At 45.6% G+C, this 22,897-nt stretch overlaps 1 protein-coding gene across 2 annotated transcripts in view; it reads right to left on the bottom strand.

Annotated features, from left to right (window-relative positions):
• The window catches only part of c5 (complement component 5), a 33,012-nt gene extending 10,811 nt beyond the window's left edge, over positions 1-22,201 (bottom strand). For both annotated transcript variants that reach the window (XM_034541004.1, XM_034541005.1), the window contains exons 1-26: positions 22,015-22,201; positions 17,025-17,220; positions 15,027-15,180; positions 14,070-14,140; positions 13,893-13,990; positions 13,025-13,107; positions 12,860-12,950; positions 12,676-12,784; positions 12,449-12,581; positions 11,757-11,872; positions 10,583-10,771; positions 10,115-10,318; positions 8,341-8,553; positions 7,035-7,184; positions 6,796-6,922; positions 5,983-6,048; positions 5,269-5,460; positions 5,018-5,102; positions 4,763-4,845; positions 2,729-2,868; positions 2,361-2,594; positions 2,191-2,251; positions 2,027-2,116; positions 655-867; positions 477-552; positions 125-284 (exon numbers count right to left, since the gene is read on the bottom strand). In XM_034541004.1, coding sequence (XP_034396895.1) covers positions 125-284; positions 477-552; positions 655-867; positions 2,027-2,116; positions 2,191-2,251; positions 2,361-2,594; positions 2,729-2,868; positions 4,763-4,845; positions 5,018-5,102; positions 5,269-5,460; positions 5,983-6,048; positions 6,796-6,922; positions 7,035-7,184; positions 8,341-8,553; positions 10,115-10,318; positions 10,583-10,771; positions 11,757-11,872; positions 12,449-12,581; positions 12,676-12,784; positions 12,860-12,950; positions 13,025-13,107; positions 13,893-13,990; positions 14,070-14,140; positions 15,027-15,180; positions 17,025-17,220; positions 22,015-22,094 — 3,414 coding nt within the window. In that variant the 5' untranslated portion in view covers positions 22,095-22,201. The remainder of the gene's footprint in view (positions 1-124; positions 285-476; positions 553-654; positions 868-2,026; positions 2,117-2,190; positions 2,252-2,360; positions 2,595-2,728; positions 2,869-4,762; positions 4,846-5,017; positions 5,103-5,268; positions 5,461-5,982; positions 6,049-6,795; positions 6,923-7,034; positions 7,185-8,340; positions 8,554-10,114; positions 10,319-10,582; positions 10,772-11,756; positions 11,873-12,448; positions 12,582-12,675; positions 12,785-12,859; positions 12,951-13,024; positions 13,108-13,892; positions 13,991-14,069; positions 14,141-15,026; positions 15,181-17,024; positions 17,221-22,014) is intronic.
• Between the last annotated feature and the right edge of the window lie 696 nt (positions 22,202-22,897).

Genomic DNA, 22,897 nt, shown 5'->3' with positions numbered 1-22,897 from the left:
AGAGGAGGAAGAGGAGGAGGAAGAAGAGGATGAGGATGAGGAGGAGGAGGAGGAAGATGAGGATGAGGATGAGGAGGAGGAGGAGGAGGAAGAAGAGGAGGAAGAGGAGGAGGAGGGGACTGACCATCACTTTGTTGGGCCTGAAGGAGGACTTCTCTGTAAAGGATCCGTCCGGCTGCTGAGCACTGCGGATCAACCAGGACAAGGAATCTGACAGGGTCTGGTGGTCTACAGAGACCACCGGGTCCACCACAGACTGGGTCTTCACCACCAGGGCTGTTAGCCTGAGGGACAGAGGGAGAGAGAGAGAGAGAGAGAGAGAGATATATAACATCTAACATATTTCTGTAACAATAACACAGTTCAGGTTAATAAATATACTTATATATACATCCATTGAGTTTGAGTGTGTGCGTGTGTATGTGTGTGTGTGTGTATACGTGTGTGTGTATGTGTGTACATGTGTGTGTGTTCACCAGGTGCTGGGTTCTCTCTTCATCCACATGCTGTAACTGGAGTCTCCCCTTTTGAATGAACTGATACTGACCAGACCTACACACACACACACACACACACACACACACACACACACACACACACACAGTAAGTAAACAGGAAGTGAGCGTCCTCAGGTCTCCATCAGCGTCTCCTCACCCTCTCTGATCTTGTGCCTCAGGTCTGCAGACTTCTTCTGGACGTGTCCTCCCAGGACGTCCCAGGTCCTCGTGGTCTCCAGGTACTGGTACACCTGAGCCAATGGGAGCACGCCGCCCAGCGCTGCCTCCCCCGACCCGGCCGGCAGGTTGACGAGCTGTCGGAGGCCTTCGGGACTGTTGATCACCGACAGGACGTCGCCGAGAACCTCACCTGGTCCAGAAGCACACACAGAGCGTCAAAACATGACGCCACCCATTCGGCGGACTACGGTTTCGAAGCCTCGAGTTCAGCATTTTGGCCGTGGCCATCTTGGTTTTATTGGCTGTACAAAAAAAATATGTTTAGGACAAAAATATCACAATGAACTATGTTGACGTAAAAAACACTGAATGATTAAAGTTGGAAGAAGAAAGCATGGACAACTTCATAGAGACCTGTCAATCACCTTGGAGCCACACCCTAAATCATATCTACTTTATATACACTGTATAAAGCATCTATCTACCTACCTATACATCAGAATCAGAAACTTTTATTAGCCAAGTAACTTAACGTGGTGGGTGGTGCAACATAGGACATCAGACATAACAATAGCACTTTGTAATTTAACTTTAGTAGTTTAACTTTATTGAAGAAATTGTACTTGCTTGATTCTTGTTGTTCTGAGTTTGGACTCATGGTTTAATGCACTTATTGTAAGTCGCTTTGGATAAAAGCGTCAGCTAAATGACATGTCATGTAATGTAATGTAATGTACCTACCTATCTACCTACCTACCTACCTACCTACGTACCTACCTACCTATCTATCTACCTACCTACCTACCTACCTACATACCTACCTACCTATCTATCTACCTACCTACCTACCTACCTATCTATCTATCTAACTATCTACCTACCTACCTACGTACCTACCTACCTATCTATCTACCTACCTACCTACCTACCTACCTACCTATCTATCTATCTATCTACCTACCTACCTACCTACCTACATACCTACCTACCTATCTATCTACCTACCTATCTATCTATCTAACTATCTACCTACCTACCTACGTACCTACCTACCTATCTATCTACCTACCTACCTACCTACCTACCTACCTACCTATCTATCTATCTACCTACCTACCTACCTACCTACCTACCTACCTACCTACCTACCTACCTATCTATCTATCTATCTACCTACCTACCTACCTACCTACCTACCTACCTACGTACCTACCTACCTATCTATCTATCTACCTACCTACCTACCTACCTACCTACCTACCTACCTACCTACCTACCTATCTAAAGAACCGGTCATCAGTTCATAGATTGACTATTCTCAGAATAAATCTCTCTCTCCATGGCCTCACCGTTGATGGTCAGTATCCTCTCCACAGCCGTGTTGGGGACGACGTTGGCCGGCGGCTTGTTCTTCATCTCCACCGTCCTCTTCACTGAACCTGCAGCAGCACAGAGCAGAGTGACTCCACTGAGCTCCTGTCAGAGAGCAGCAGCTGATCAGAGTTCAGTTTACCGTAGAGGCCCTGTGGGTCCAGTCTGCCTCCAGAAAACTGCTCCTTCTTCACTCCTTCAGGCTGCAAACACAAACACTGTCTCACTAAATGTGCAATGTTTCAGCAGTTTAGGAGTGAAATCTGATGTTTCCTATGAACTCTTGTATGAATTAAATAACTCTTTACGTACCACCACTCTCAGCCTCTTCTCCAGGACGTCTCGTCCTCCTTGGCGTGTCCTCAGGGTGAAGGTCAGGATGTGGTCTCCGGGCTCCAGACCCAGCAGGGTGAAGCTCACCTTCCCCATCCTCCCTGCAGACAGGGGCCTCCAGCTGCAGGAGGTGGAGTGAAGTCCCACCTCCCCGGGGTTGGGGTGGGACTTCTGCAAGCACACCGCCGGGCCGGCTGTCAGCGTCACACAGTACTGAGGAGGAGGAAGAGGAGGAAGAGGATGAGGCAAAGTGGAGGAGGAAGAGGAAGAAGCTGAGGAGGAGGAGGAAGTAAGTTGCAGGACACAAAACGAGGCAAAGATCATGGGACATGTAGTCGTGTTGTTACCATGACGGCGTCGTCCTGTTGGTTGTAGACGGATCCCTTCAGCTCCACCTGTTCTCCTCTGATCACCTGGTAGGGGAGCGGGACGTCCACACTGAGAGGGAGACGGACCGACACCTGGACCGGCTCAGCTACACACACACCTGTAGAGACACAACACATCAACACACACCTGGAGAGACACAACACATCAACACACACCTGGAGAGACACAACACATCAACACACACCTGGAGAGACACAACACATCAACACACACCTATAGAGACACAACACATCAACACACACCTGGAGAGACACAACACATCAACACACACCTGGAGAGACACAACACATCAACACACACCTGTAGAGACACAACACATCAACACACACCTGGAGAGACACAACACATCAACACACACCTGGAGAGACACAACACATCAACACACACCTGGAGAGACACAACACATCAACACACACCTGGAGAGACACAACACATCAACACACACCTGTAGAGACACAACACATCAACACACACCTGGAGAGACACAACACATCAACACACACCTGGAGAGACACAACACATCAACACACACCTGGAGAGACACAACACATCAACACACACCTGTAGAGACACAACACATCAACACACACCTGGAGAGACACAACACATCAACACACACCTGTAGAGACACAACACATCAAGACACACCTGTAGAGACACAACACATCAACACACACCTGGAGAGACACAACACATCAACACACACCTGGAGAGACACAACACATCAAGACACACCTGTAGAGACACAACACATCAACACACACCTGGAGAGACACAACACATCAACACACACCTGGAGAGACACAACACATCAACACACACCTGGAGAGACACAACACATCAACACACAGTTGAACCAGACTTCAGTAATCAGGATAGTTGAACCAGACTTCAGTAATCAGGAGAGTTGAACCAGACTTCAGTAATCAGGAGAGTTGAACCAGACTTCAGTAATCAGGATAGTTGAACCAGACTTCAGTAATCAGGAGAGTTGAACCAGACTTCAGTAATCAGGATAGTTGAACCAGACTTCAGTAATCAGGATAGTTGAACCAGACTTCAGTAATCAGGAGAGTTGAACCAGACTTCAGTAATCAGGAGAGTTGAACCAGACTTCAGTAATCAGGAGAGTTGAACCAGACTTCAGTAATCAGGATAGTTGAACCAGACTTCAGTAATCAGGATAGTTGAACCAGACTTCAGTAATCAGGATAGTTGAACCAGACTTCAGTAATCAGGATAGTTGAACCAGACTTCAGTAATCAGGATAGTGAAACATGATTTTCTCACAGCACAAAGTCAAATAAACTCCAAGAGCCTCTTTGTTCTCCTTGGTTCCTCCCAATCACCTCCCTCCAGATCTCTCCATCGTTACCCAGATAAGCGTCGAAGTCCCCCAGGAGAACTACAGAGTCCTCAGTCGGTGCCCTTTTCAGAACGCATGATGAGTATCTCCACACCCACCCAGCACCTCTCACCCTGGGCCACTCTGGAAAAGGAGTTTGGTTTCAGAACCGGTGCTATATCTAGTTGGTAACTGCACCTCCCTCACCAGCTCCAGTTCCTTCCCCGCCAGAGAGGTGACATTCCACACCCCTAGAGCTAGTCTGAGGTAGCGGGGGGCAGTACATCACTTTGAATGGTGGGCCAACAGGGCGGCGGCTCCCTGAAGTTTATTGAGGCCTGGCCACCGGACGCTCGTCGGAAAGTCCTCTCCCAGGTTTACCACCAGAAGGAAGCAGTGGTTTACCTTTGTTGGGCGAGGTGGGACAACTCTTACAACACTTACATCCTTACCAATAAACATCCTTACCTCTTCGCCTTTGGAGCCCCTACCAGGAGCTATTGCCCCAACAACATAGCTCTCAGGATCACTGGGACACAACAACCTTGTTACACATATACATACTTGAGACACCTGCAGAAACTGGAAAGAGGGGCTGAAGAAAGAAAGTAATATATGAAGGAGGATAACATGAAGGATGACTCACCGTTCTGGAAAATGCCGATGGCCTTGATCTCCCAGGTGGTGAGAGAGTCTGGGAGAGGCCTGATGGCCGAAAACAGGCTCGAACTAAGGACACAAAGACAAAGACGTCCTCGGTAGTGAACACAGTGAGACAATATATAAAGAATATAGGAGTCGCCCCCTGGTGGTCAGGAGTGCGAATGCAGCGTTAAGACTTTAAAGAACCGGTCTCATGGTATAAACAAACAGATTCACGGGTGTGCTGGATTTTATTCACCTGACACGCTGCACCTCCCACATCCAGCTCTCTGGAAAGTAGCTCCTGACCAGAGAAGGAGCCACGTCGAAGGTTGCACCCATCGCTACACACACACACACACACACACACACACACACACACACACACACACACACACACACGTTAAAGACTAGGCAAAGATCCTGCAGGAAGTTCTGCAGGACAGTTATCTCCGATGTCCCTCCACAATAAAACATCCATACAGAACTGGTGTTGTTTTCAGGACTGACCGTGGCGTCCCAGGATGAGGTCCTGGTTCTGGTCCAGGTTCTGCTGGAAGAACTCACAGCAGGCTGTGAAGACTCTTTTGCAGTGAGGGCGTTTGCTGTACAGCTGCAGGGCGTACTGACGGCAGGTCATACTCTTTGGGATGTACTTCATGCCCTTTATACAGCAGGGTCCCAGTGGGCCGTAGCTCCTCACTGGAAGACGGACAGACTCTCACTGTTACCTGCTGGTGTCACGGTGTCACGGTTGTCATGGTGTCATGGTGTCAAGGTGTCACGGTCACGGTGTCACGGTTGTCACGGTGTCACGGTGTCACGGTTGTCACGGTGGTCACGGTGTCACGGTTGTCACGGTGTCACGGTGTCACGGTGTCATGGTGTCACGGTTGTCATGGTGTCACGGTGTCACGGTGTCACGGTTGTCACGGTGTCACGGTGTCACGGTGTCATGGTGTCAAGGTGTCATGGTGTCACGGTGTCATCATGGTTGTCATGGTGTCGTCACGGTGTCGTCATGGTGTCCCAGTGTCACAGTGTCATCATGGTTGTCATGGTGTCACGGTGTCGTCACGGTGTCATGTTGTCACGGTGTCGTCACGGTGTCGTCAACGGTGTCATCATGGTTGTCATGGTGTCATGATCACTTGTATACTTGAGCACTTGGGTCGTGAGTTGCAGCCAATACTGTTCTTTAAAACAAAAAGATACAAGTCTCACCTTTCTTTGTCTTCTCCTCTTCAGTCAGAGATCGCTTTGTACGCACGGCTGCTGAGCATGCTGCAACTACACACACACAGACACACACACACACAGACAGACAGACAGACACACACACAGAGACAGACAGACACACAGAGACACACACACACACAGACACACACACACACCCACACATAAATACACACAGACACACACACACACACACACACACACACACCCACACATAAATACACACAGACACACACACAGACACACATACACACACACATAAACACACACACACAGACACACACGCACAGACACACACACAGACAGACAGACACACACACACACACACACATACACAGACACACACAGACACACACAGACAGACACACACACACACACACACACACATACACAGACACACACAGACACACACAGACAGACACACAGACACACACACACAGACACACACACACACAGACACACGCACACACACGCAGACACACACACAGACACACGCACATGCAGACACACACACACACAGACACACGCACACACACGCAGACACACACACACACACACACACACACAGACACACACAGACACACACAGACAGACACACAGACACACACACACAGACACACACGCACACACACACAGACACACACACACACAGACACACACACACGCACACACACACAGACACACACACAGACAGACACACACACATACACACACACACAGAGACACTTACACACTCATCATTTATGAATTGATGAATCGCTTGATTGATTGATTGATTGATTGATTGATTGCTCAACGTACTGCTGGTTGATGGCTGGGCGTTGGCGTTGGTGATGAAGGTGAGGCCGGCCAATCGGAAGACGTCTGCGCTGTCTCTGCCCCCGCCTCCACCGCAGCCCTGGTCACTTTGCTCCAGGTGACGCAGCACCTGCAGGCCAGTTCCTGTTACTGCCGTTTCACTACCATTACATATGTATACAATATATACACATATATGTATATATACACATATATATACATATACATATGTTCTGTGTTACCTGTGTAATGGGGTCCCTGTAGTTTGGTCTCAGCGCGTAGAGGGCGGAGTCAACAGCCGACAAGGCGACCAGCCCGTCCTGATTGGTCCGGATGTCCAGACGAAGGTTTTCCTTTGGTTTGTAGACTCGACTGAGATACGACAGATCGGTCTGACGCACAAATACACAACATTAGTGTTGAAATGATCTGTTTATAGACCGAAGGTGAGAATACGGTAACTGTGAGATCATAATTATATATAATTATATATATATATTTTTTATATATATCATTAGGAAGTTATTGGTTACTTTTTTATAATTTTGTGAGAAAAAAAGAATCTTTGCCTAGTCTTTAACGTGTGTGTGTGTGTGTGTGTGTGTGTGTGTGTGTCTGCGTGTGTCTGCGTGTGTGTGTGAGTCTGCATGTGTGTGTGTGTGTGTGTGCGTGTGTGCGTGTGTGTGTGTGTCTGCATGTGTGTGTGTGTGTGTGTGCGTGTGTCTGTGTGTGTGTGTGTCTGCATGTGTGTGTGTGTGTGTGTCTGCATGTGTGTGTGTGTGTCTGCGTGTGTCTGCGTGTGTGTGTGTGTGTGTGTGTACGTGTGTCTGTGTGTGTGTGTGTCTGCATGTGTGTGTGTGTGTGTGTCTGCGTGTGTGTGTGTCTGCATGTGTGCGTGTGTGTGCTTGTGTCTGTGTGTGTGTGTGTGTGTGTCTGCATGTGTGTGTGTGTGTGCGTGTGTGTGTGTGTCTGCATGTGTGTGTGTGTGCGTGTGTCTGCGTGTGTGTGTGTGTCTGCATGTGTGTGTGTGTGCGTGTGTCTGCGTGTGTGTGTGTGTCTGCATGTGTGTGTGTGTGTGTGTCTGCATGTGTGTGTGTGTGTGTGTGTCTGCGTGTGTGTGTCTGCGTGTGTGTGTGTGTCTGCATGTGTGTGTGTGTGTGTGTGTGTGTGTGTGTGTCTGCGTGTGTCTGCGTGTGTGTGCGTGTGTGTGTGTGTCTGCATGCGTGTGTGTGTGTGTGTGTGTCTGCGTGTGTCTGCGTGTGTGTGTGTGTCTGCATGTGTGTGTGTGTGTGTGTGCGTGTGTGTGTGTGTGTCTGCATGTGTGTGTGTGTGTGTGTGTGTGTGTCTGCGTGTGTCTGCGTGTGTGTGTGTGTCTGCATGTGTGTGTGTGTGTGTGTGTGTGTGTGTCTGCGTGTGTCTGCGTGTGTGTGTGTGTGCATGTGTGTGTGTGCGTGTGTCTGCATGTGTGTGTGTGTGTGTGTGTCTGCATGTGTGTGTGTGTGTGTGTGTGTCTGCATGTGTGTGTGTGTGCGTGTGTGTGTTACGTACCTTGAGCCCATTCACACACTTGCCTCTGACGTCCAGCCACACGGAGTCGGCCACCAGCTCGTTGGCTCCGCCCCCGTACAGGATGTAGTAGACCAGCAGCCGGACAGACGGCACCATGGCAACCGTCACCTCGAAGCTCAGAGTCTGTTTGTTATCGCCACTGGAGACGAACTTCTGGCTGCCAAAACCCACCACCTTCCCCCTAGAGAGCACCTGGGGGGGCACAGTGGGAGGTAACTACGGTAACAGGACAAACAACCACCTTCCCCCTAGAGAGTACCTGGGGGGGCACAGTGGGAGGTAACTACGGTAACAGGACAAACAACCACCTTCCCCCTAGAGAGCACCTGGGGGGGGCACAGTAGGAGGTAACTATGGTAACAGGACAAACAACCACCTTCCCCCTAGAGAGTACCTGGGGGGGGCACAGTGGGAGGTAACTACGGTAACAGGACAAACAACCACCTTCCCCCTAGAGAGCACCTGGGGGGCACAGTGGGAGGTAACTACGGTAACAGGACAAACAACCACCTTCCCCCTAGAGAGCACCTGGGGGGGCACAGTGGGAGGTAACTACGGTAACAGGACAAACAACCACCTTCCCCCTAGAGAGTACCTGGGGGGGCACAGTGGGAGGTAACTACGGTAACAGGACAAACAACCACCTTCCCCCTAGAGAGCACCTGGGGGGGGCACAGTAGGAGGTAACTATGGTAACAGGACAAACAACCACCTTCCCCCTAGAGAGTACCTGGGGGGGGCACAGTGGGAGGTAACTACGGTAACAGGACAAACAACCACCTTCCCCCTAGAGAGCACCTAGGGGGCACAGTGGGAGGTAACTACGGTAACAGGACAAACAACCACCTTCCCCCTAGAGAGCACCTGGGGGGGCACAGTGGGAGGTAACTACGGTAACAGGACAAACAACCACCTTCCCCCTAGAGAGTACCTGGGGGGGCCCAGTGGGAGGTAACTACGGTAACAGGACAAACAACCACCTTCCCCCTAGAGAGCACCTGGGGGGGGCACAGTAGGAGGTAACTATGGTAACAGGACAAACAACCACCTTCCCCCTAGAGAGTACCTGGGGGGGGCACAGTGGGAGGTAACTACGGTAACAGGACAAACAACCACCTTCCCCCTAGAGAGCACCTGGGGGGGGCACAGTGGGAGGTAACTACGGTAACAGGACAAACAACCACCTTCCCCCTAGAGAGTACCTGGGGGGGCCACAGTGGGAGGTAACTACGGTAACAGGACAAACAACCACCTTCCCCCTAGAGAGTACCTGGGGGGGGGCACAGTGGGAGGTAACTACGGTAACAGGACAAACAACCACCTTCCCCCTGGAGAGCACCTGGGGGGGCACAGTGGGAGGTAACTACGGTAACAGGACAAACAACCACCTTCCCCCTAGAGAGTACCTGGGGGGGGGGGCACAGTGGGAGGTAACTACGGTAACAGGACAAACAACCACCTTCCCCCTAGAGAGCACCTGGGGGGGCACAGTGGGAGGTAACTACGGTAACAGGACAAACAACCACCTTCCCCCTAGAGAGCACCTGGGGGGGTGGCACAGTGGGAGGTAACTACGGTAACAGGACAAACAACCAAACAACCACCTTCACCCTGGAGAGCACCTGGGGGGGGAGGTAACTACGGTAACAGTACAAACAACCACCTTCACCCTGGAGAGCACCTGGGGGGGGGGGGGGGCACAGTTGGAGGTAACTACGGTAAGACGACATCATCATCAGCTGTGTTTCCTCACCAGGTAGCTGAGCGCTCTGACGGGCACGTAGAAGGGCGTGGCCGAGTACACCTGGATGTTGGCGAACTGCCCGACCACCAGGCCGCCGCCGGGCAGCGGGGGGTCGATGTACAGGTACCGCTGGTTTGGGGAGTGGTAGGCCGACGCCTTCAGACTCAGGCTGGCCTGACTGGCTTCGGGAAGGGTGGAGTCCGCCGTCTTAAACTGTGTCGACAACAGGAAGAAAACAAGTAAACAACAACAACAACAACACGTAACCAATAAGTAAACATTTTACAAATAAAGAACTTAATAAATAACATGTAGACAATTAACAAAAGCATGTTAACAACAAGTAAACCAACAAGTAAACAAGACAACACATTAACATTCAAAGGTAAAAAACAACAAAAACATGGAAACATCAACACATAGACAACAATAACACAAACAATAATGTCCCCCTCACTTCCTCCTCCTCCTCCTCACCTTCAGCACCGCTCTGACCCCTTCCCTGGGTATGTTGCAGATGAAGACAGCGAGGCCGTCTGATTGGCTGTTGGCGCTGGTGGGACAGGGCAGGTCCTCGCTCTGCGTCCTCAGTCCGAACAGCTGTCGCTCCACCAGACGCACCTGAACATGGTTCACCGGTTGGTCCAGGTGATCCTTCACGAGCACCTGCAGAGAAGTCATGAATCACTGATTTAGAGTTCATTCTGAGCCTGAAACGTGAAGCAGCGACTGTGAACCAGGTGAACCAGGTAGAACAGGTGAAGCAGGTGAACCAGGTAGAACAGGTGAAGCAGGTGAACCAGGTAGAACAGGTGAAGCAAGTGAACCAGGTAGAACAGGTGAAGCAGGTAGAACAGGTGATGCAGGTGAACCAGGTAGAACAGGTGAAGCAGGTAGAACAGGTGAAGCAGGTGAACCAGGTAGAACAGGTGAAGCAAGTGAACCAGGTAGAACAGGGGAAGCAGGTAGAACAGGTGATGCAGGTAGAACAGGTGAAGCAGGTGAACCAGGTAGAACAGGTGAAGCAGGTGAACCAGGTAGAACAGGTGAAGCAAGTGAACCAGGTAGAACAGGTGAAGCAGGTGAACCAGGTAGAACAGGTGAAGCAAGTGAACCAGGTAGAACAGGTGAAGCAGGTGAACCAGGTAGAACAGGTGAAGCAGGTGAACCAGGTAGAACAGGTGAAGCAAGTGAACCAGGTAGAACAGGTGAAGCAGGTGAACCAGGTAGAACAGGTGAAGCAGGTGAACCAGGTAGAACAGGTGAAGCAGGTGAAGCAAGTGAACCAGGTGGAACAGGTGAAGCAGGTAGAACAGGTGATGCAGGTGAAGCAAGTGAACCAGGTGGAACAGGTGAAGCAGGTGGAACAGGTGAAGCAGGTGAACCAGGTGGAACAGGTGAAGCAGGTGAAGCAGGTGGAACAGGTGAAGCAGGTAGAACAGGTGAAGCAGGTGAAGCAAGTGAACCAGGTGGAACAGGTGAAGCAGGTGAAGCAGGTGGAACAGGTGAAGCAGGTAGAACAGGTGAAGCAGGTGGAACAGGTGAAGCAGGTGGAACAGGTGAAGCAGTTGGAACTAGTAGAACATGTGAAGCAGGTGGAACAGGTGAAGCAGGTGGAACAGGTGAAGCAGGTTTGACGGTCTGGACTCACCTGGATGTTATAAGGAAGTCCAGGTTTGATGAAAGGGGGCGTGGACACCAGGCTCAGGCTGTAAGGGGATTTGACAAACTTTACTGCGGCAAACTCCGCCTCCTGAGTGATCGCACCTGAGAGACAGAGAATGGAGGGGCACCTGTTAAATGTCTGGTTTAAGTCTTTAAATGTCTGGTTTACGAGTTTAAATGTCAGGTTTAAGACATTAAATGTCTGGTTTAAGTCTTTAAATGTCTGGTTTAAGTTTTTAAATGTCTGGTTCATGAGTTTAAATGTCAGGTTTAAGACATTAAATGTCTGGTTTAAGTCTTTAAATGTCTGGTTTAAGTTTTTAAATGTCTGGTTCATGAGTTTAAATGTCAGGTTTAAGACATTAAATGTCTGGTTTAAGTCTTTAAATGTCTGGTTTATGAGTTTAAATGTCTGGTTTAAGTCTTTAAATGTCTGTTGTAAGTCTTTAAATGTCTGGTTTACGAGTTTAAATGTCTAGTTTACGAGTTTAATGTCTGGTTTAAGTCTTTAAATGTGAGGGTTAAGATATTAAAAGTCAGGTTTAAGAGTTTAAATGCAATGTTTGAGCCTTTTAAATGTCAGGCTAAAGACTTTAAATGTCTAGTTGCAGACTAAATGTCAGGCTAAAGACTTTAAATGTTTCATTTATTTAATCTTAGGTTTATCAAGCCGTGTACCTGTGTCCTCCTGCAGCAGGACAGCGATGTACAGGTACTTCCCCGCTAGACTATTGAGGTCTTTTGGTCCATCGTGTTTGGAGAAGACCTTCTCCAGGTTCACGGTCACCTCCACCTCACCTGTCGACGACAACTGAAGGACGGTCTCAGTGCAGTTCACTCACGTTTCTATGTATATATATATATATATTTATATATTAATATTCAGATGTAAAAGTGTCTCTTACTCTCTCCTTCCGGACCGAGCCCGGGACGATGACCGGCGCATTCTTGCCGCTAACGTAGCCGTAGCGCAGGAACACCTCCCCCTCGGCCACCGGCGCCCCGTGGACGTACCTGCAACACGCTCACCTGGGTTACCCACGCGGGAGCGTTGAGCTCTGGGTGGGTAACCGTCAGACGGGGCCTCACCTGGCTGACAGCTTGAAGCTGAAACGGTTGAAGCTTCCATAGCTAACGAAGTTAGCTTCCGGTTCCGCGAGGATGTAGAAACTGGGAAGAACTGACACGGAACACGTTGCTCTTTATCCACGCGGAATCTCACCTGTTGAAACCACCTCATGAAGTATTTGTTACCATATTCTTTCACTTCAAAGTCGGCCCTCGCTGCTGTCGTGAATTTATCAGAGTAAGAAGCTTCGATGGTCCAAATACCCAACCTGGAATCACATTAATCCCATTATAAACCACCTGGAATCACGTTAATCCCATTATAAACCACCTGGAATCATGTTAATCCCATTATAAACCACCTGGAATCACATAAACCACCTGGAATCACATTCATCCTATTATAAACCACCTGGAATCACATAAACCACCTGGAATCACATTCATCCCATTATAAACCACCTGGAATCACATAAACCACCTGGAATCACATTCATCCCATTATAAACCACCTGGAATCACGTTAATCCCATTATAAACCACCTGGAATCACGTTAATCCCATTATAAACCACCTGGAATCACATAAACCACCTGGAATCACATTCATCCCATTATAAACCACCTGGAATCACGTTAATCCCATTATAAACCACCTGGAATCACGTTAATCCCATTATAAACCACCTGGAATCACATAAACCACCTGGAATCACATTCATCCCATTATAAACCACCTGGAATCACATAAACCACCTGGAATCACATTCATCCCATTATAAACCACCTGGAATCACGTTAATCCCATTATAAACCACCTGGAATCACGTTAATCCCATTATAAACCACCTGGAATCACATAAACCACCTGGAATCACATTCATCCTATTATAAACCACCTGGAATCACGTTAATCCCATTATAAACCACCTGGAATCACGTTAATCCCATTATAAACCACCTGGAATCACATAAACCACCTGGAATCACATTCATCCCATTATAAACCACCTGGAATCACATTAATAACATTATAAACCACCTAAAAGTCTTACTTGGGTTTAATGGGGATCTTGAACGGGTTTTGCATCGACGGGATTCCATTGTTTACATCGATTATCTCCACGATGTCCACTGTGGTCTGATCTGGGTCCTGTGGAGGGGGGAGGGGGGGGGGGGGGTCTGATTCTGATATGAAGGAGGTCAACATGACGCTGCAGGTCATCACTCACCTTGAAGGTCAGGAAGACGCTGCGATTGGCCGGTCTCAGTTCCTGGTTCAGGGAGAACGCCCTCACTTTAACTGTACACACACACACACACACACACACACACACACACACACACACACACACACACACACACACACACACACACACACACACACAGACACACACACACACACACACACACACACACACACACAGACACACACACACACACACAGACACACACACACACACACACACACAGACACACACACACACACACACACACACACACACAGACACACACACACACACACACACACACACACACACACAGACACACAGACACACACACACACACACACACAGACACACACACACACACACAGACACACACACACACACACACACACACACAGACACACACACACACACACACACACACAGACACAGACACACACACACACACACACAGACACAGACACACACACACACACACACACAGACACACACACACACAGACACAGACACACACACAGACACAGACACACACACACACACACACACAGACACACACACACACAGACACAGACACAGACACACACACACACACACACACAGACACACACACACACACACACACACAGACACACACACACACACACAGACACACACACACACACACACAGACACACACACACACAGACACACACACACACACACACAGACACACACAGACACACACACACACACACACACACACACACAGACACACACATATATCATAAAAGAAAATCATATTTTCTTAAACCGAAGGTTAACTCATGACTTGTGACTTATAGGAATGATTCTATATACTATATGATGTATTCAGATCTAGTAGTACTAATACACATACTCAGACCTAGTAGTACTAATACTTGTGTGTACTGACTGTGCACACAGAGAGGAACAGATGCATTGTGGGACACGGAAGCTCACCGCTCTGGAGGGGGGTGTACAGTGGCTTGTCGGTCTGGAGGAACAGGAAGCCGTTGGTGCGGCTGACGGACACGGACAGGTGCTGGTTGATCTCTGCTGATTGGACGTGCAGGATCACATGACTCACACTCCGACCCAGCTGACCCGGGTGCAGCTGCAGGGACAGGAAGAGACCCCATGATTAGACACGCCTCCTCAGGTGAGTCCCAAGTCTCTTAACTGCATCCCTGTTTCCTTCACTTTTCCGTGCGTCCTAGTCCCTCCCACCAGGGACCCCCGGAGAGACGAGGAAACCACGCGAGTAGAGAGGAAACGAGGAAATGTGGTAAGAGAAATGAGATGTTGTTTCCTCAGAAGGCCACTCTGATGACATTGAGTATTCATACACAGTGTTGTGGTATTTATACCACGCGTTTGTTACTTCCAGACTAGATTACTACAACTCCTTATTATCAGGCTGCTCTAATAAGTCTCTTAAGTCCCTCCAGTTGATCCAGAATGCTGCAGCTCGTGTACTCACAAAAACTAAGAAAAGAGATCACATGACTCCTGTATTAGCTGCTCTGCACTGGCTCCCTGTAAAATCAAGAATCACATTTAAAATTCTTCTCCTCACCTACAAAGCCTTGATTGGTGATGCACCATCATATCTTAAGGAGCTTGTAGTACCATATTGCCCCACTAGAGAGCTGCTCACTAAATGCGGGGCTACTTGTGGTTCCTAGAGTCCTAAAAAGTAGGATGGGAGCCAGAGCCTTCAGTTATCAAGCTCCTCTTTTATGGAACCAGCTTCCACTTTCAGTCCTGGAGGCAGACACAGTCACCTCATTTAAGAATAGACTTAAGACTTTCCTCTTTAATAGTGCTTATAGTTAGGGCTGAATCAGGTTTGCCCTGGTCCAGCCCCTTGATATGCTGCTATAGGCTTATAGGCTGCTGGGGGATGTTTTAGGATACACTGAGCACCTCTCTCCTCTTCTCTCTCTCCTTATGGATGAATTTACATCTCTCCATTGCACCTTATTAACTCTGCTTCCTCCCCGGAGTCGTTGTGACTTCACGTCTCAGAGGGTCCATTGGACCTGGAGGTGTCTGATGCTGGTGAGCCGGCCTCCCATTGGCCCTGCTGATGCCCCGCCCCCTCCTCTCTACCTCCTTCTGTTTCATGGATTGGAGTTCCATTCATACATTGTCATATTCATGTAATGTGTTTATGTAACTCTGTAACTCTGTTCATCTGGTCACATGACATCTATTCTTCTGTCCATCCGGGGAGAGGGATCCTCCTCTGTTGCTCTCCTGAAGGTTTCTTCCCTTTTTTCCCTGTCAAAGGTTATTTTTGGGGAGTTTTTCCTGATCCGATGTGAGGTCAAAGGTCAGGGATGTCGTATGTGTACAGATTGTAAAGCCCTCTGAGGGGAGGTTGTGATTTGTGATATTGGGCTATACAAAATAAACTGAATTGAATTGAATTATACTGTGTTCTGCTTTATTGGGTAACTTCTTCTCTGCATTGACCATCCTCAGTTCTTAAGGAGCAACTGGGGGTTCAGTGTCTTGCTCAAGGACACTTCAACATGAACTCTGGGGAGAGCGGGGATTGAACCGGAGACCTTGTGGTTACCATGACGACCACTATGAGATACAGCAGTATTTATGAATTATTTGCATCTATATGTTTTTAACTCTGATTGTGAACTTTAACTATATAAGTCATCAAACCCGACACGAGACTGAATGTCATGATGATGAATTATGTAACTCGTGTTTCCTCTCTGCAGCTCTCCAGAAACAACACAATAAGATCATTTTTATGAATGAAGAAAGTTGTTTGTGGTCCTTTTGTTGTTCAGACCTACAACAAACATATGTGTCCAGATGTTGACTCCTCTGCTAAAGGAGCATAAGTAAGGAAGCATTGAAGCTCCTTTCCTTCCTCACTAAAAAGGCCTATTGGACCTCAGCCCAGGGTCCTCACCCGGGTGGGCTCCGTCTCACCTGGACTTGGGCGGCGGCCTGATGGTGGTTCTGGGCATTGAGGGTCACCACCTCCTGAGCCAGAACCACGTGGTCCGGAGCCATGGAGGTCTTCAGGAACACGTAGACCGTCACCTCGTTCGTGAACCCGAACAGCTGCAGCAGAACCGTCTCCACGGCGTCGAGGCGCAGGGAGAGAGGAGCCGTCACCAGGTACCTGAAGGGGGCACACCTTTACTCCTCTAACACAGAGGGCCAATCAGAGAGCAGCTACAGGGGCACACCTTTACTCCTCTAACACAGAGGGCCAATCAGAGAGCAGCTACAGGGGCACACCTTTACTCCTCTAACACAGAGGGCCAATCAGAGAGCAGCTACAGGGGCACACCTTTACTCCTCTAACACAGAGGGCCAATCAGAGAGCAGCTACAGGGGCACACCTTTACTCATCTAACACAGAGGGCCAATCAGAGAGCAGCTACAGGGGCACACCTTTACTCCTCTAACACAGAGGGCCAATCAGAGAGCAGCTACAGGGGCACACCTTTACTCATCTAACACAGAGGGCCAATCAGAGAGCAGCTACAGGGGCACACCTTTACTCCTCTAACACAGAGGGCCAATCAGAGAGCAGCTACAGGGGCTACTGCACTACAAGTACTACACTATAACTACTGCACTACAAGTACTACACTATAACTACTGCAATACAAGTACTACACTATAACTACAAGTACTACACTATAGCTACTGCACTACAAGTACTACACTATAACTACTGCAATACAAGTACTACACTATAACTACAAGTACTACACTATAACTACTGCACTACAAGTACTACACTATAACTACTGCACTACAAGTACTACACTATAACTACTGCACTACAAGTACTACACTATAACTACTGCAATACAAGTACTACACTATAACTACAAGTACTACACTATAACTACTGCACTACAAGTACTACACTATAACTACTGCAATACAAGTACTACACTATAACTACAAGTACTACACTATAACTACTGCACTACAAGTACTACACTATAGCTACTGCACTACAAGTACTACACTATAACTACAAGTACTACACTATAACTACTGCACTACAAGTACTACACTATAGCTACTGCACTACAAGTACTACACTATAACTACAAGTACTACACTATAGCTACTGCACTACAAGTACTACACTATAACTACTGCAATACAAGTACTACACTATAACTACAAGTACTACACTATAGCTACTGCACTACAAGTACTACACTATAACTACAAGTACTACACTATAGCTACTGCACTACAAGTACTACACTATAACTACAAGTACTACACTATAACTACTGCACTACAAGTACTACACTATAACTACAAGTACTACACTATAGCTACTGCACTACAAGTACTACACTATAACTACAAGTACTACACTATAGCTACTGCACTACAAGTACTACACTATAACTACAAGTACTACACTATAACTACTGCAATACAAGTACTACACTATAACTACAAGTACTACACTATAGCTACTGCACTACAAGTACTACACTATAACTACTGCAATACAAGTACTACACTATAACTACAAGTACTACACTATAACTACTGCACTACAAGTACTACACTATAACTACTGCACTACAAGTACTACACTATAACTACTGCAATACAAGTACTACACTATAACTACAAGTACTACACTATAGCTACTGCACTACAAGTACTACACTATAACTACAAGTACTACACTATAGCTACTGCACTACAAGTACTACACTATAACTACAAGTACTACACTATAACTACTGCACTACAAGTACTACACTATAACTACAAGTACTACACTATAACTACTGCACTACAAGTACTACACTATAACTACAAGTACTACACTATAGCTACTGCACTACAAGTACTACACTATAACTACAAGTACTACACTATAGCTACTGCACTACAAGTACTACACTATAACTACAAGTACTACACTATAACTACTGCAATACAAGTACTACACTATAACTACAAGTACTACACTATAGCTACTGCACTACAAGTACTACACTATAACTACAAGTACTACACTATAACTACTGCAATACAAGTACTACACTATAGCTACAAGTACTACACTATAGCTACTGCACTACAAGTACTACACTATAACTACTGCACTACAAGTACTACACTATAGCTACTGCACTAGAAGTACTTCACTATAACTACTGCACTACAAGTACTACACTATAACTACAAGTACTACACTATAACTACTGCACTACAAGTACTACACTATAACTACAAGTACTACACTATAACTACTGCACTAGAAGTACTACACTATAACTACTGCACTAGAAGTACTACACTATAACTACTGCACTACAAGTACTACACTATAGCTACTGCACTACAAGTACTACACTATAGCTACAAGTACTACACTATAGCTACTGCACTAGAAGTACTTCACTATAACTACTGCACTACAAGTACTACACTATAACTACAAGTACTACACTATAACTACAAGTACTACACTATAACTACTGCACTACAAGTACTACACTATAACTACTGCAATACAAGTACTACACTATAACTACAAGTACTACACTATAGCTACTGCACTACAAGTACTACACTATAGCTACTGCACTACAAGTACTACACTATAGCTACAAGTACTACACTATAGCTACTGCACTACAAGTACTACACTATAGCTACTGCACTACAAGTACTACACTATAACTACAAGTACTACACTATAACTACTGCACTACAAGTACTACACTATAACTACTGCACTACAAGTACTACACTATAACTACTGCAATACAAGTACTACACTATAACTACAAGTACTACACTATAACTACTGCACTACAAGTACTACACTATAACTACTGCACTACAAGTACTACACTATAACTACTGCACTACAAGTACTACACTATAACTACTGCACTACAAGTACTACACTATAACTACTGCAATACAAGTACTACACTATAACTACAAGTACTACACTATAACTACTGCACTACAAGTACTACACTATAGCTACTGCACTACAAGTACTACACTATAACTACTGCAATACAAGTACTACACTATAACTACAAGTACTACACTATAGCTACTGCACTACAAGTACTACACTATAACTACAAGTACTACACTATAGCTACTGCACTACAAGTACTACACTATAACTACAAGTACTACACTATAACTACTGCACTACAAGTACTACACTATAACTACAAGTACTACACTATAACTACTGCACTACAAGTACTACACTATAACTACAAGTACTACACTATAGCTACTGCACTACAAGTACTACACTATAACTACAAGTACTACACTATAGCTACTGCACTACAAGTACTACACTATAACTACAAGTACTACACTATAACTACTGCAATACAAGTACTACACTATAACTACAAGTACTACACTATAGCTACTGCACTACAAGTACTACACTATAACTACAAGTACTACACTATAACTACTGCAATACAAGTACTACACTATAGCTACAAGTACTACACTATAGCTACTGCACTACAAGTACTACACTATAACTACTGCACTACAAGTACTACACTATAGCTACTGCACTAGAAGTACTTCACTATAACTACTGCACTACAAGTACTACACTATAACTACAAGTACTACACTATAACTACTGCACTACAAGTACTACACTATAACTACAAGTACTACACTATAACTACTGCACTAGAAGTACTACACTATAACTACTGCACTAGAAGTACTACACTATAACTACAAGTACTACACTATAACTACTGCACTACAAGTACTACACTATAACTACAAGTACTACACTATAACTACTGCACTAGAAGTACTACACTATAACTACTGCACTAGAAGTACTACACTATAGCTACTGCACTAGAAGTACTTCACTATAACTACTGCACTACAAGTACTACACTATAACTACAAGTACTACACTATAACTACAAGTACTACACTATAACTACAAGTACTACACTATAACTACTGCACTAGAAGTACTACACTATAACTACTGCACTACAAGTACTACACTATAGCTACTGCACTAGAAGTACTTCACTATAACTACTGCACTACAAGTACTACACTATAACTACAAGTACTACACTATAACTACAAGTACTACACTATAACTACTGCACTGCAAGTACTACACTATAACTACTGCAATACAAGTACTACACTATAACTACTGCAATACAAGTACTACACTATAACTACAAGTACTACACTATAGCTACTGCACTACAAGTACTACACTATAACTACTGCAATACAAGTACTACACTATAGCTACAAGTACTACACTATAACTACTGCACTACAAGTACTACACTATAGCTACTGCACTACAAGTACTACACTATAGCTACTGCACTAGAAGTACTTCACTATAACTACTGCACTACAAGTACTACACTATAACTACAAGTACTACACTATAACTACAAGTACTACACTATAACTACTGCACTACAAGTACTACACTATAGCTACTGCACTAGAAGTACTACACTATAACTACTGCACTACAAGTACTACACTATAGCTACTGCACTACAAGTACTACACTATAGCTACAAGTACTACACTATAGCTACTGCACTACAAGTACTACACTATAGCTACTGCACTACAAGTACTACACTATAACTACTGCACTACAAGTACTACACTATAACTACAAGTACTACACTATAACTACTGCACTAGAAGTACTACACTATAACTACTGCACTAGAAGTACTACACTATAACTACTGCACTAGAAGTACTACACTATAACTACTGCACTAGAAGTACTACACTATAACTACTGCACTAGAAGTACTACACTATAACTACTGCACTAGAAGTACTACACTATAGAAGTACTACTATCCTAATCCAATGAATAATAAATAGGAAGAAGGTGACTTACGATCTGGACTGGGCCTCCGTCCTCCAGCAGAGAACACACACACACACACACACACACATGAGGAGCACACACACCTTCATCCTGACGAGGACGAGGACACACTGACAAGAAGAAGAGCTGAGGGACTCTTTATTAGTTATTGATCAACTCAGCTGTTGGCAAATACCTCTGTGTGTGTGTGTGTGTGTGTGTGTGTGTGTGTGTATGTGTGTGTGTGTGTGTGTGTGTGTGTGTGTGTGTGTGTGTGTGTGTGTGTGTGTGTGTGTGTGTGTGTGTGTGTGTATCCCAAAGGTGAGTTTACTCAGCCTGGGTTTTCTGTTCTTACCCAACAATGTTGTTGACTCTGTTATCAGAGACCAAAATATGGAACAGGCTCATTTTAAATCACAGTTAGTGAGATATTAATTTTTATATATATATATATATATATATATATATATATATATATATATATATATATATATATATATTAAAGGAAGGTGCTTCACAAAACCACGCAGCTACGAAGAAGAGTACAAATAAAAGGTTTACAATACAATAATATTCAAAATAATAAAAAAGATTAAAAAACGTTGTCAAAGTGTCATAAAACTCGATACAGCTGTAAAAGATGAATATATGAATATGAAAATATAAAGAGGAATAAATGGAAGTAAATACAAAATGTTAATGATTGAAATACATAGAAGAATAAATAAAGAGAAGTATAAAAATGCCAAACATTACAATAAGCATTTTCCATTTCATTTGAATGTTCTTATACATCTACTTTTAGCACTTTAGCATTATATGTATATAGATATTTTTTTATTTTTATATTTTCAATTATTCTGTATTTATAAATGATATATTTATTTGTATCCCTTTGATTTGTGCTTATTCA

Source organism: Cyclopterus lumpus, chromosome 9 (genome assembly GCF_009769545.1).
Source record: "Cyclopterus lumpus isolate fCycLum1 chromosome 9, fCycLum1.pri, whole genome shotgun sequence".
In the NCBI taxonomy this organism is placed as follows: Eukaryota; Metazoa; Chordata; class Actinopteri; order Perciformes; family Cyclopteridae; genus Cyclopterus; species Cyclopterus lumpus.
Note: the sequence above shows the minus strand (reverse complement) of the source record. Positions and strands in the feature narration are given on the sequence as shown.